Here is a 15,681-nt window from a genome sequence, read left to right on the forward strand (position 1 = left end):
TGATTATCTCTCTCTCTCTTTTTTTATTTTATTAAAGTCAAAGTCAGCCTTAAAGCTGAAAATCGAGACAGACCGTAGGGACTGTAATTAGAGACGGAATCCTGTTTTGCTTGCTGCGTCTCAATGGGGTGTCAAAAAAAAAAAAAAGAAAAGGTGAAACATACCGACTTCAGTGGCGCATGTTACCAGCCAGCGGACCATCTCTCTCCTTCTCCAATTCAAAGTGGACAGCGTCATTCTCATCACCTGCAAAAACACACAAAAAGAGTAAGAACAAAGGGGTGGCAGCTGGAAAATATGAAATAGCTATTTTTAAAATACACATCTTAAACCTTTGCTCTCAACTTTAAATAGTAAAAACCTTTATATTTAAGGTGTAAATTACAACATAATGAACAAGACACAAATAAATGAGTGTTAAACGTTTTAGTGAAAGAAACGCAAAGTGCTTTTGTGTTGACACTTTCAGCCGAAAGTGTCATGCAGCTTGTAAATGTCTGGCGTAGGTTACCGTTATTTTCCAAAGCCATTAATATATCTTTTTTATCCACTTTCTTTCTGCATTTTTTCTGCCACTGACTTAAAAGACAGTTGTTGAAAACACTAACTTGGCAACAGGAATTTTAGTAAAAAAAAAATGTTATTACTTAAAAGTCCATGGTGTTGAAGTGCCTTCAGATTTTCATGTTTTACTGTTTTCAATGGATGAAGATATTTCCGCTTTTGAGTCAATCTGCGATTTTTAATATGTATGATTTACCGGGGAGGGAAGTGATGGAGATATCAGCAGATTTGTGCAAAAAAAACCCCCAAAACGACCAGAACCAGATAATAACCCTGCAATAATCCAAATTGGCATGTATGGGATACAAATAACAAAAAGACAAAAACATAAAGATTTTGTAAAAAAATAAAATAAAATAAGCAATCATCAAATGTTGTATTTCTTTGTGTGTGGAAAAAACAGCTGCTTTTAAATCCCTATCAGGCATCTAAAACTAAATTAAAGATGAAAAAATTTTGATTCATAACATTACACCACAAAAATAATGCTTCAACAATCAGTACAGCAGGACACTTTTAAACATATTTACAGGTTATTATTAAACATGCACTATAATTTTGTTCATAGCAGCTTATGTGACACTGAGAAAAATAGCTCAACACCTCTTAGCTCAATATTTAACTTTACTTTTTGCTGCATCTTACTTCATTGGGGTTATTTTTAATTTCTCCATTGATTAACGTTTCAGCTGTAGAGGACATTTTTAATGCGGCAGGATGCTAATCTGTTGCGTTTCTCTGTGGAAAGATTCCTCCATGAAGTGAGTTCTTCTAGTCAACAGCGTTAACTCTGTGTTGGATGCTAATTTGTAGCTTAGAGTTTTGAAAGTCTGTTAAAAGGAAACTCTAGCTGCGGCAAAAGTTTCTGTGGTAAAACTGTGATAATTGCAGCCTCCCTGTTTCTCTCTCACCCACACACCCACACACACACACACACACACACACACACACACACACACACACTCGGTACCTGCAGCCCCAACTCCAACGCCACATTGAGCAGGGTGATATCTGGCGGACTGTCTGCGGGGGTGGCGATCTTAAAGGCATCCTGGGCTAGTTTGAAGATGAGGGAAGAAGAGTGGATGTTTTTCTGAATGGCGTCCAGCACCGTCCGCAATCTCAACATGTCCCCTTGTGGATAAGTGGAAAAAAAGACGAAGAAGAGGAGGAGGAGAAGGAGATATTAACAACTGGTTTGCTTAAGTAAATTCTTTTCTGCTGGCAAAGGAGAAAACCGAGATTCAGATTTCAAATATTTCTGTAATCAAAGAAAACTTCCTCGTTTGAAGGATTCCAACATGTCTGCCCAAAGTAGGAACTTGATATTGTTGCTGCAGCCACGATTACAGGGTAGATGGGGGATGGGGACAGAATGTTTGTTAGACATTGTAATATTGGTATCAAGTATTGAATATGGTTAAAAACGTTCACTAAGTGTGGGTTATGTAAAGGAATAAAAAGTTTGTAATCGTGGGAATTTCCAGACACTGGAAAGCAAATATGGTTTGGAAAACTTTGACTTTCTTTGTTTGTTTGTTTTTTAAAATCCCTTCAGGCCAGTTGTCATATAAATAGTTCTTTAGTGCTTATCATACAAAAATAGGCTTTAGGGTAATTTCCAGAACACTAAAGACAAAGGTCAGCACAGCAAGCATCACACATAAATGAAAGACAAAAACTGCATGGAGCATTTGAGAGAATCTGTGGAGAAATTATTGTGCTTTAAAAGGGAGAACATCACTGTAATTCAGGCTGGGGCAGAGGGCAAGTTGGACATTTTCACATTTGTCGTTCTTGCCCCAGAGCTTCAACTTCAAGAAGAAATTGGGATATTAGTTGTGGTACATTTACAATTTAATGGGGGAGAGCTCAATTAGCGGCTCGTCCCACTTGTCAGACGTGATTAATAAAATAAAACACCTGCTTGGAAGATTAATCACTGCAGCCAGAAAAGCCGTTACCAAAAAAATGGCTCACGACAGAAGCCCTTCCATTTCGTCATCATATATATACTGTATGTATATATATAAAAACAACAAAAGCACAGTTTTCTGCGACTACATTTGAGGGAATTTTATATTATAACAAAATGGCCTGCTGTTGTGCTTCAGCTGCTTTTGTTTCTACTGAACTTTTTTTACCTTTAGCAGCAGTTAGCATGGTGGAGGCTAGCTCACACTGCTGCGACTCCAGGTGGCCGAGAGTGAACCAGCGCGGGTATCTGCTGGGAACGATGGAGATGCCGTGGTGAGGGTGGCCCACGTCCCCGGAGCCTGCCGACGACTCCAGGACAGGAAGCCTTGGGGGACGAGAAGAGAGCGGGGTTTAACGTGGAACACGCTTCATGGAGACGTTACACGAACATTAAAACATGGAGCTTTGCTGGGTTACTGGTTTAAAAAGCTAAATCTAAAAGCGCAGATGTTTTCCCCATTCTACGATTTAAAGTTCGCTCATCTAGATGCCACAGAAAGTGTCGGAGAGAATATTCACACGACGTTTCCCCTCCTCCGCCTGTTGCTGCCAGGGTTCGCACACTTTTCCGCGCAGTAAAATTCACTTTTTCAAAATTTTCCGGCACGACATTTTGGAAATTGAAAAAAAATAAACAAACAAAAAACAATACAAATGAATTAAAGAAGATAGTTTCAATTCAGAATTATTTTGACATCATTTATTCCTTTTTAATAATGTCTTCTAATTGTTTTCTACATAGCAGGGACAGTGAAATTTTGTATTTACACCGCAACAAAATACCAATTTATAAAAAAAAATTTCCCTTAATTTCAGGAACTTTGCTTAATCTATGAAATATAAAGGCATTTTTTTATTTTCATTACCCAGATCAAAACTGTGAGGTTTGAATATCAGGCACTTTGAAAGACTTTACACAGAAATCGAGCACTTTCCAAATCTCAAAAACGCCTAATTGAAGTGAAAGCATTTTCAAGGATTCCAAGAAATGTATTTGAAAATCTTGCTTTATCAATATTTCAACATCACAAATGTTGGGGTTTTTTTTTTACTTTAAACAGCAGTGTGGGAAATAATTGTTTCCATAACAGCACATTTACTAACTTTTGTTTAAAATCTGCATAAATACATTCCTTGAGAATCATTTAGCCCACACATTTAAAAATGGGAGTTGCGTTTTTTTTTTTTTCATGTGGCATTGAAAGAATATCTCACCTCATGGCGCGGAGAGCCAGCTTGTAAGCCAGGTCTGTGTCGTGCGGCAGCAGAGCCAAGAAGAGGTATTTGGCAAAGGTGTGCATGGGAACGCTTTCTCTGTGGATGACTTCTCCGAGGCCACTGAACGGACCGGCTGAAACCGAGAGGGACACAGAGGGAAGAGCGGGTCAGGTTTTCGTCGAACGCGTGTGCGACGCGCGGACGAGCGGCAGGCGGCGTACCCTCCAGCAGCTGCACGGCCTGCTTCCGCAGCGTCTGGACCAGGAGGTCGTCCAGCTCCAGCTCCTGCAGTTTGGCGACGATCTGCTCTTCGTTACGACACACCTGGACCACGGCGAGAAGACAAAGTGTGATCAAAATGTTACCTGGAAAGTGACGGATTCGCACTCGGCGGGGAACTTTAACGCTTCTCCCCACACTTTGTGACAGACGGGGTTCAATTCCAGCCAATGATCGACACAGAGGTCCATTTGATTGGGTTTTAAACGCAATTCTCGTCTAAACCGTTAATATTGTCGCTAATTCCGATGACATTAAGAAAGGTCTGCGGCGGCAGACGTTAAACCCTCGAAAGCAGATTACCATTTGCACAAAGAAACGCTCCCCGGATTTCTTCCAGTGCGCCGGGAACTTAAGTGCTGCGACTTTCTGCTTGTTTTTCAAGAAAAGAAAAATGCCCTGACCTTTTCTATGCTTTTTTTTTTTGTCTGACATTTACTTCCAGCTGATGTTAAATTATAGTGATTTGCTGTCAGAGAAACACTGTCCTCAACAGGATGTTTATGTTTTTTTTTAAATATGTAGAGAATATATTTTTAATAAAGCACAACCAATATCAACCAGGATATGAAACAGCCAAAAATGCAAAAGTAATTATATTGCCGTTGATGTATTTCACATTTTGTCATGCTATTCGTAAAAGCCTGTCACAATACCAAATTTTCCTGGACGATAAATTGTCCAGGTAATTATTGCGATAAACAATAATATTGTAGCTTGGAGGTCATTTTCTAATAATGTACATAAATAATGGCATAATATCGCAAGCTTGCCCTCTCAAAAACTACTAAACCTTTCATTTTGCAAAGAACACTTAGCACTGGAACTGGAAGATATTTTAAATATCCAAAATAAAGAATGGTAACCAAAAACAATAATTAAATAAATAAGAAAAGCCAAACCATAAATAAAATGGATTATGAAGCCTCTGCAAACAAATTCAAAAAACATGAATCATCAGAATGGAAATTATCAAGCTTATTTTCATTTATTGTGCAATGAACTGATTGATTAACTGCTTATTGATACAGACTTAGTTATGGCTGCAAACTTCTGTGTAGTTAAATAGGATTCGATGTGGCATACCAGCACAGTAAAAATATCAAAATGGAGTTTTTAAAATATGAATATGGTCAAAAAGCTAACATTGGAAATCTCCCAACTCTCATGGTAGAACAACACTTTCCAGGACCATGTCTACAATATTCAACACACTGAAGTTTGTGGCTGTAATTTGACAAAACCGTGACAAAATCGAGAGGTTTTGAATGCTTTTATGGAGAGCGCTGTGCATTTATTGCTAACAGACGCAAAAATCACCTTGTCCTGGGCATACAATCCCTCTGGCATGATCCTCTGCTGGCCCATGCCCATCAGGGCCACTTCCAAGGCCAGAGTCAGGTAGGACTCCCCCACATCTGGACACCCCCACACTGGCACATGGTGGTAGACCGGAGGTCTGGGATCGCCTTCTTGGAGAAAACAGGGACAAGTCCGAACATCCACATGAGTAACCGGTGAGAAAATCAGAGGAAGGCATATTTGAAACGTTAACAAGCATATGCCGCTTTTGTTCTGCTCAAGCTGTGTCAATGTTCGGTGTGTTAATTGTATTATATATATACATATTATCCAGCTCTCTAAAACACAAAAAGGCAACGTGCTTTACCAGTTATTAGTTTCAACTAAATATCATAGAAATAATACAAAGGAAACTGCTGAGACAGAAGGAGTCACACAAAGCCCACCTGAACTCAAACCTGAGCGTTTGTAGCATACCAGCCACACGCTTTGGCGTTATGGATTAATTATTTTGAACAAAATATGTGTATACCTTTTAATTAAATGGGGAATCAAACATTGTTTGTAACTTCGTTTGAGCTCGTTTGCTGAAAAGGCTGCTTACCCAGCACTGCTGCTTTACAAAGTATAAGTGAGAACAGATGCCCTGGGAGCCTCAGCTGTTGATTTGTTTTCTCCTGCTCCACCCGACCCCCTCCGCTCTACCCCATCATTCAGCATTAAATCCCCTCTGAGCAACAGATCCCCCTAAATCCTGTTTATTCCAGGGATATGTGGGTAGGGAGCCTGTGCTGGGAGTGCGCGCATGTGTTGAGTTAAGAGTGGAAAAAATGGAAACAGATTTCACAGACTTTCCCCCTCTGGTACGGTCAATTTGTTTCTTCCTAATCAGCGGCTCAATAAGTTGATTTGATAAAGCTGAGGAGAGAGATGGGGGGTGCGGGGGTAACGGTGGTTTTTGATTGGACGACACAGAGGCCGAGTCTGGCCAGCGTAGAAACAGATGCTTCCAGCTGTTCTCCGTGGGTTATGAAAATATGACCACGGAGCTGAAAATGAAACTAATTTGCTTCATATCCCATACGCAGCATGTTACCAGTGGTCAGCCAGTATTGTTACCCAAAGCTTTTTGACAATAAAAAAAATTAAAAACAAAGTGCAATGGCCGCTGGTGCAAAGAGGAGAATTTAGGAAATTCAAATGGGGATGGGCTCTATACATACCACACTCAAACTACAGGGGTGTGTTCAGTTCAGCCCACTCAGTTTCTATCACTTTATGGCTGCATTCAACCTTATAGCAAACAGCCGTTAAGCGCGTTTCCACTTTAGGAAACTCTTCACGGAACTAGGTTTTCATAGCCTGCAGTAGAGCAAAAAAAAAAAAAAACCAACAACAACAGATTACCCAGATCAAAATGTGCTCTATAAAACTACCATGGAAAGGTAGAAAGGTTCTTATTTTGAGTTTACCCAAAACCTTGGCTGTTCTGATTTTTACATTGAATCTTTACATGTTATATTTCGGTTATATAGGTTTAAACCTATGTTGTCTTCAACTTGATGGATTTCAAATTCCATGGAGACAAATGTAGTAAAACTTTCTAAACGTAATATTAGTTTGGAGAGACTTGTTCTATTTATATATATATATATATATATATATATATATATATATATATACAGTATATCAACAACCTAAAATAATTCAGCGTACATTTTCTAAACCTCTCTTTAAGAAGGCATGGAGTCAAGGTTGCTTTTTTCAAGACAGACACCAAATGTTTAAGAGTTCGACTGATATTTCAGGACACTATTTTTATTGTCCACTACAAAATGAATGAAATGATGTTTAATTACTTAACCAAAACGACACACTGCAAAGCTAAGACCGAGCCCAAGAACAAGGGAAAATAAAAGCTCGAGACCGGTCTGGAGCCCTCCTTCTGGGCCCTAAAAGTATTTGCAATCAGTACTGAAGAAGAATAACTCTTGGAATCAATGGGTTTAATTTATCTTCACTACAACAGCAGCAGAAACACACAACAGATAGTCCAGGAGAAAATTAGGATTCACTGTAATTATGTTTCAGCGGACAAAGTTTCAGGACAGCATTAAAGCCAATGTATAAACCAATGGCTGAGGAGAGACACATTCTGGTGGAACTTTCTTGAACTTTGGAGGCTCAAGATATACACAGTACTTTAGCTGAAGTCAATGTTAGCCAGGATTATTTAGCTGTACGGTTTAAAACACAGTACCTAGGTAGTTCTAAGCCAAATATGTGAATGTAAATCCTTGGAATATGTTGCAAGTTTTGAAGCAATAAGCATGAATTTCCCCCACTATGGGACAATAAAAGCTAGCTAAGAGCTAGCTAGCTCTTTTAGCTAACTGTATTTCTGTCAAGGCGAAATGAGGAAAAGCAAACCATATAGTTTTTTTTAATACCTCCAGTGTCCATAGAGTTATCGTCATCCATGCGGCAAGTTTCTGTGAGGGTGATGAATAGACAACCAATTGGGTCTAATGGATGACCCACCCAGCCTTCCAGGTTGGTGGTGGAGGTAACATTTCTCTGGAGAAGCTCTAAAAGCAGAGACGGAAAAACAACAACAAAAACCCAGTCAATATTAAAAAGTACTGCAACAATGCTCCCGATCCAGAAAATCAACCGTGCTCCCTACAATGGTTCTAATGTTCGAACCTTTCTTTTGGTGCTTGTATATGTCCATCTGTCTCTGCTGCTGGAGGCGAAGCGTGTTGATGATGGCGACGGCCAACCGCAGCGCTTCTCTCGTGTAGCCGTGCGATCGCAGGGCGTCGACGCGGGCGCACGCCGTCGGGACGTGGTCTGCGCGTTGTGAGAGAAACGAGGTGAGGTCAGGACAGCTTCGCAGAGTCAGGCGGCACATACACACACACACACACACGGTGCAGTCTCAGCAGAAAGCCGGTGTGTGTCTGATAGGTGGCTTAAGTTGCAGAATCTGACAGATCTGAGCTGGAAAGCTGCTTACTGCAGATACTGGCGCGAATATCAGCAGAATTACTGTGCGCGCGAGGGAATGCGAGTGTTCTGGGTCAGCTTTCAGCGAAAGTAAAGAACATGGGTGGAACGATCACAGAAGTGCTGTCATTCGGGGAAAATACATTTTTATGTGGCTCCCTAAATGGCAAATTGAGACTGAGATTCTCAGCATAAAGAGGAAATGAATACATAATAACTCTACACAAACCCTAGAAAAAAGAAAAATCACAGTTTCAATGGGAATATGGATTGAGATAGCACCTAGCCAGAGCGGCAGCCCTTGTGGGTTGAACAGCAAGCTCTCCCCTTCCCTCTGGTAGGACGGAGACATGTAGTAGTCGCTGCTGATGATCCTCTGCAGGTGGCTGTCCTGCCAGTGGAGGTCGCACGCCTCAACGGCGCGGCTAAACACCGTCCGCCTCGGTCTGGACAGAGAGTCTGACACAAACACCGACAGTGATGAGCAATCGTGACCGAGGAGAGCGGGGACAAGAGGAGCGGCCCGAAAAGCGGAGCTTTACGGTAAAGGAGGCGTGCGCGTTCGTGCAGACCTTGAGCAAGGTTGCTCTGCGGCAGGGCGTTGGTGATGTTCGGAAGCTCGCTGCCGTAGTTTCCGTCCTCCAGCGGGCAGATGTCCATGTCTCCCCACTTCTTCAGCTGCTTCAGCCAGCCGTTCTTTTCCTCGCTTTTACAGTGCGGATTCAGCACCACGCACACCCACAGCGCACCTGGGGGAGCAGGAGAGGAGGAAAGGGTCAGGTGTTTGGACCCAAAGGAAATGGAAGCTCTGGAATGCAATTTCAATCACAATACCATATTTAATTTTGTGGTTATAACGTAGCAAAATGAGAAAAATCTCAGGAGACGGGAATAGTTTCGTAGTTTACAAAGCTGAAGAAAACCGAACATAGTTTTTTTTTAACAATCTGAACAAAACTCTCTTTAGTTCAAATTTGATTTGGGGTTACTTTTAAGACGTTATGATCAAAACTACAACAACAAAAAGATGATCAGTATTTGTATTACGCACACACACTCCCCCAGCTGTGCCAGCTGTCAGACGCCTGCATCCCAGAGAAAAATGATCTGACCGTCTGGCTGTTATTTCTGTCTGTGTCATGATCTCACTCGCTCACTCGGGAAGTGTTCTTATTGACCTCCTAAATGCTGAGATTGATTGCAGAGAAGTTGAGCAGCGCTATTGATCCGTAAGCCTTTATCGCTCGCCGCATGCCGAGAGCAAGAGGAGAAGATTGGGAGGAAGAGAGTGAACAGCGGTCCACTGGAGAAAAAAAACAAAAAAAAAATCCTCCTGCATGTTAACCAAACTAGGTGAATCCATATTTGTCCCAGCTGTAGGATTCTGCCTGACCTGCAGTGACCTGTAAACTCACTATCAAGTCGCCTAAAAAAAATGTAAAGAATAAAATATAAATTTGCCTTCCTGGTAGTTTGTAGCCTCTTACCCAGTTCATCCCAGAGCTGCCGGCACTTGTCCGTCATCCCTGTGCCTTGCTGTCTCCACAGTGACAGTCGAGGGTCCGCCATGAATTGCTCCGTTATCAACGTTAGCATCCGAGCGCCGTTGGAGTCCCGCATTCGGAGCATCTCCCGTACCTGAGAAGATCAGCAGCTTGTGAGGGATTCACCGGGTCTGGAACAAAGTCAGCATTGTAATACGCTCTACGTTCTCCTTAACGGTATAGTCAAAGTAGCCGTTTAAGAGCAGATGGAGGCCAAAAGCTAAACAGGAAGGCAGACATATTCACTTTTCGTCCTATGGTTTCAAACTATTTTCTGCTTATTTAGGCAAGCATAGGAAAATGCTTGCCTAATCTTCACTGGACGTTAGACTGCGTAGGAAATCCGACCACTAACTGAAGAAATCTTTAGTTCCTTTAAAGCAGTGAAAACATTGAGAACTGTTTGGCAGAAAATATGTTTAGTAACGAAAGCGATAAAAAAAAAGTTAAAAAAGGATTAGCGAGTGTCCAATAGGAGCACAATTGAAAGGTGGATGGAAATTGTATGTTAAGATGAGAATGAATGGAAAACACAGAACTAAGCATGTAAGACTGTAGAAAGTCTAACAACTTTTATTGGATACTACAGAAAAGAAGTAGATTAGCACACAAATGGAGAGCCCAGTGTTACACAAGTATTTTGGATGTAGACACAGGCCATTGTAAGATTCTCATTTTACAATAACTTTGAGTAAATCTGCTGTTGCACCATTTCCCATCTTGTCATTCTGAAAAATGTATGTTATGTAGGTCTGTGAGTGAGGAAATTAAACTGTTTTTGTGTAATATATGTAGGTTGGAGATGCTACAGTTATATGCACCTAAGAGAGAATAACCCTACACCATTAAAATTCCTGGCAGATATGCAATAGTGTGACGGTAGCGTAAAATACCAGGGTTTTAAGACTGCACAAAATTTTAAAACAATTAAATCTAATTAAAAATATTCTGCGACAATTTACATGATTCCTCAGTTTTGCAAATAATGTGTCAGCGTGTATTTGCTTTAAACAAACCACAAGAGAACAAGAGTTAGTTAATACTAAAATAAGCAAACATTAGCATGTTGCTACACAATACAAACATTACCAATTACGCATGTTAAGGAATTACTCGCATTGGCCTATACTGTAAGTCAGTATTAGATGACAGCCTACTTATAAAATGTCAGCAAACACCAGCTAACATTAACTGCTATGCTAGTAGCTTATATGCTAAATAACTCAATAGCTAAAATACTAACACTGGCAGACATGCTAACGTTAGCATATCACTATCGACTGCACACACTGTTAAACTGAAGCTAGGTTTAATGTTCACATGAACTAACACACTGCTGTTAGGTCACAAGTCAAATGCTAACATTAGCTAATATGTTAACATAGCAACAATCATCTGCTGTAGTAAAGTTAATTATGCAAGTATTACAATTTGATTTCAAGTAAACAATAGAAATATGTAACGGCATACATGCACTAGTTTTCCTCTGACCTGTAGTAAATTTTAATGATTTAAAGACTTTAAAAGACATAGTTTTTTAAAATGTTAGGATACTGTGATGACTGGTTAGCAGCCCATGATGGTCATTAGTGCTTGCTTCCCTTTCAAATCTCACATTCAGCCAGAAAAGATACTTCAGAAAACATAATCAAACATACTCAAGCTGACTTAAGCTAGATGAAATTTAGGCCCCACAATATCCAAAGGACCCTTGTTGCTACGTTTACCTTCAAGTTTTCAAGTGCAAACAATCAATCTGACACAGCGAATTACATGGCAAATCCCATTCTAATCCGCACATATGATTTGGTCACGCGAACCTTTGCAAACATGGAGTTGAGCTGCTTTCCGGTGCCGTAGTATCCTCCCTGCGACAAAAACTGTTTGACCTGCTCCCTGACTTGATCCTCGTCCAGATGCCAGCAGTTATCATCGTCAATGCTGGCGCCTGCAGTTGGGTCTGGAGCACCTGAGAAGATGAACGCGGACAGTGAATGACAAGCGTGGAAATCTGGAAGTACAGTGTGAAGCGCCAGCCCCGTCTTAAAGCTGGTGTTAGTAGAATAAAGCGTTTATTTTACATGGATATGTTCTGTTCTTAATTCTAATATCAAATTGATCATAGGAGCAGTTTACAGAGTAAAAAACTGGACTCGTAAATCTTCGACTTAATACAGACACTTCTTTCAAGATGCAATCGCACAACGCTAATAAAAAGCCTCAACTCTGCGTTTTTTTTTTGAAAACCTTACAGTGCACCTACATTCCAGATAAGAAATGCTGCTTGACTTGGGGCCAAGTTTATTTTTTCTTCTGGCTGTGTGTGTCTCTGTGTGTCTGAGCAACACTACGGAGAAATGTAGATGTGCTGCGGTGGGGGAAGAACGCTTTGATCTCGCAGGAAGCGGGTTGAGGAAAACCCAGAGACGGGTTTCCAAACCGGCCGGGAGAGCGCAGCAGCAAACAAGCAACGTTTCTCCATCAAAGGCGCCCTCGCTTCTGGACTGCCTGAACTCCAACCCCCATGATCCCTCTTGTCAAACACCGGACAGGAAGCGCAGCGTGGGGCTTCCTGGACGCAAGCGTTGGAGAATGTCAACATTTAGCGAGCAGGATGAAACAGAGACGGAGATAAAGACTTTTGTTTGGTGAAAGGATGCGTCTGGTTTGTTGTCGTTCCCGAGACGCGGCGCTGCTACGGCTCTCAGCTTCTGTTTAATCCCAATCCTTTCTCCGACCCTTTCATCTTTCCTCTCCCCTCATCTGCTTTCTCCCGTTTCTCAGAAAGCCTTTCCCTCGGTCTCTATCACCGCCGTCAGCATCCCCTTCCTTCTTCCCACGTCTTTGCCTGTCGTCTCCAGCGTCCATTTCATCAATCAAGTCCCTTTCCCTCTGATTTATCCAACCTGCCTCTGTCGGCAGGAGGGGCGGCGGGGGTGGTGGAGGCTGCGAAGATGAAACTGAGAAATCAAATGAGGCATTTGAAGCCCCGGCTTGCTGCGCCGCCAGAGTAATCAGGTGCCTGGACATGTGGCAGCCCGTGGGCTAGCAAGAAGCATTCCCCCCCCCCAAGTCGGACGTCTTTCATGTCTAGCCTGTAACTGTGAAGATACCTCTGCAGAGAAGATGGTTTGGACCGCCACAAAGGAACTACTACATTGAAAAGATTTGGAAAAGCGTTGAACTTCTGCGCCGGCTGTCGCCTGACAGATTCGGTCCGAAAGCGAGACGGCGGAGAAGTTGTCCAAAGAGACGACTTCAGTGGGAGATTGAAATGAGGCAGCTGGGGAGTCTCACCGTGAACCTGGTTGATCTCGGAGTTGGAGGAGAGGATCTCATCGGCCAGTTTCTGTGCCGTGGGCAGAACCTCAGTGTGGTGGGCAGTGATCAGATATTGGACCAGCTTCTGCAGCTGATCTCTGTTCATCTGGAACAGAGTTTCTGATATGGGCAACCGGAGCTTCACCTGCAAAACAAAACAAACAAAAAAACCACAGAAAAGTCAAAAGGTATGACATAAACACGGTGCATTTTTTATGTGATAAACCAAGACGACGTGGTGTACAGTGAAAGAAAATAATCATTTAAAGTTATCAGCATAAATAGAGCTGAACAGAAATGATACCCTTCATCTTTCCCCCTTTAAAATTGTGATCCACTTTGTATCGATCAATCAAATTAAACAAATTCAACTTTGAGGTCATGAGGGATACTTCGGTAAGTCGCCGTCCGTCCGCGCCCTACATCTTCAACTTCTTACCTGCTCAGGCTTGCGGATCCGGTAGAGAGAGAGCGCGACCACATGCGCGCAGTAGAAAATGTCTCGGTTCCCGCAGCCACAGGTGACCGAGGTGATCTTGCATCGATCAAAGCTGATTGCCACCTTGTGGGTCACCTCTGGTTCCGAGGCTGTGGCCGGCTCGGTCACAGTGCCGCTCAGGTGAAACCCTAGGAGACACAGGGAGGAGGCAAGGGCGAACCGTGAGACACTTTTCCTACTTTCTATCATGCAGACAATTGAAAACCCAAAAGAAGGCAAGAAAAAAATAACAGGGTAATCAGAGATCTACAACCATCGGGCCATCAAGACAAACTTCATGAAGACGCTTTGTCGACAAGGCGCTGTGCCGATACCGTTTGCCTCGTCTCTGATGAAGCATTTGTGCCCTTTAGAGAAAAGGGCGTTGAAAGGGTGGGATGAGTTTTAAATCGGACACACATTCAGTTCCCTGGTGGGTAAAGATGGCCGGCTAAATAAATTAACTTTAATTCTGTTTTGCACAGTTAATCTTTAGGGCCGCCTCTCACACCAAGCTGACCATTTACTCTAGTCCTCTGCTGGGCTCTTCTTCTGCAGCTAATGGACAGTGTTTCACAACACTTTACATAAATCAGACATAATTGGTTGTACTTAACCAGCTGTTTGGCCAATTTCAAAATCAGCTGGATGGAGTTGTTTTCCTACTGAATTTCTTTTTGCTTTTTAACCAGTCAGTCTCCCAGCTCAGTTCCAGCGATCGTCTAGGAAAATGCAACTCTGAAGTGATGTAAAATGCATGATCAAGTAATATTTTATTATCTGAAATATATATATAAAAAAAGGTTTTAACCTTCTTGGACGCTCAAGATTAGCAAACTTGATAACCCGAGATCTGCATATCGCAGAAGACCTGGGGGTTCTACCAATTCGAAGATTATCTGCAACACATTTTCCAATCGGAACACTTGCTTCCACCATCAACATGTGTTCCTGCAACTTAAAAGACAAAAGGATATCAGGCAGACTGCGTCAAGAAAAGGAGAAATGTATCTTTTTATGCCCAAGCAGGTTTTTCTGTGGTAGCACCAGATTCCCACCGCAGTCCAGGTCACGTGTGTCAAGTTAACCATTTGTTTCTAGTCCCTGAGTCCCTGAGACTGACGACACAGAGTACACCCTGCCTTTTCCCCCACTGAACGATGAGAAAAGGCTACAGAGCCCACTGTGACCCTGAAAGCATCATGGGCACAGAAAAAAAAAAACAAGTGGCTCATTGTCTGCTGACAATATTTCGAACTCACTGGCATTTGATGACAAATTTTGAAGGAAAAAGAAAAAAAAAACTCGTACCACCTACTAAGCTGACCTTTTATAGCTCTAGTTCTAAAAGGGATTATTGTGACAAGAAACGACAAACTGAGCAAAGAATACAGAACAGAACGAAACAAAAAGCAGGCAGGAAAAGACGTGTGAATGAAGGAACGGAGGATGAAGAAGGATAAGATGGGAGGAGAAACGGAGGAGCACAAAGTGGAGGAATTGAGGAGAGGAGTAAAAGAATCAGTTATGCCATGTCATCCAAATAATTGACAGGTCAATTATTTACAAGATGAGGAGTGTGTGCGACAAAATAGATGACCAAATCCAACCTAAAACCCAAGCTCACTACTGCTTCCCCAGCTAAAAAAGAGAAGAGACAAAACCATGCAAAGTTAAGTCTATCAAGACCACCGAAAAGCAAACATAAGTGAGTCTTAGCCAAAGGAAAGGCGCAGATCTAAAGCCTTGATGAAGCACCAAACTCCATTGCTGACTTAGTCCCACATGCCTTGACACAGTCATTAATACGTCAGCTCTATTGCGTTCTGTGCTTGCATGGCAGGGCTGCCTAACAAGAGTGTTTCAATCCATCTCCAAAGTAGAATCCAAAAACAAAATATTTTTTTAGAGCATGAGCGTAAACCGCAGGGTCCATTCTACAGCAAACTGCTTTAAATTACACAAAAACGTTCAAGAGATCAGATTATT

At 41.9% G+C, this 15,681-nt stretch overlaps 1 protein-coding gene across 2 annotated transcripts in view; it reads right to left on the reverse strand.

Annotated features, from left to right (window-relative positions):
- zswim5 (zinc finger, SWIM-type containing 5) overlaps nucleotides 1–15,681 on the reverse strand; it is a 67,787-nt gene that overhangs the window by 6,948 nt on the left and 45,158 nt on the right. Inside the window, exons 2-15 of one of the 2 annotated variants that reach the window (XM_028019709.1) lie at nucleotides 13,654–13,841; nucleotides 13,191–13,359; nucleotides 11,714–11,862; nucleotides 9,837–9,987; nucleotides 8,922–9,098; nucleotides 8,632–8,808; nucleotides 8,047–8,193; nucleotides 7,791–7,928; nucleotides 5,359–5,507; nucleotides 3,981–4,083; nucleotides 3,757–3,892; nucleotides 2,709–2,866; nucleotides 1,535–1,698; nucleotides 165–246 (exon numbers count right to left, since the gene is read on the reverse strand). In XM_028019709.1, the coding sequence (XP_027875510.1) occupies nucleotides 165–246; nucleotides 1,535–1,698; nucleotides 2,709–2,866; nucleotides 3,757–3,892; nucleotides 3,981–4,083; nucleotides 5,359–5,507; nucleotides 7,791–7,928; nucleotides 8,047–8,193; nucleotides 8,632–8,808; nucleotides 8,922–9,098; nucleotides 9,837–9,987; nucleotides 11,714–11,862; nucleotides 13,191–13,359; nucleotides 13,654–13,841 (2,088 nt within the window). Of the gene's footprint in view, nucleotides 1–164; nucleotides 247–1,534; nucleotides 1,699–2,708; nucleotides 2,867–3,756; nucleotides 3,893–3,980; nucleotides 4,084–5,358; nucleotides 5,511–7,790; nucleotides 7,929–8,046; nucleotides 8,194–8,631; nucleotides 8,809–8,921; nucleotides 9,099–9,836; nucleotides 9,988–11,713; nucleotides 11,863–13,190; nucleotides 13,360–13,653; nucleotides 13,842–15,681 lie in introns of both variants that reach the window. The other variant, XM_028019708.1, reaches the window with a different exon arrangement.

The sequence above is a fragment of the Xiphophorus couchianus genome, chromosome 6, assembly GCF_001444195.1.
Source record: "Xiphophorus couchianus chromosome 6, X_couchianus-1.0, whole genome shotgun sequence".
NCBI classification, from domain to species: Eukaryota; Metazoa; Chordata; class Actinopteri; order Cyprinodontiformes; family Poeciliidae; genus Xiphophorus; species Xiphophorus couchianus.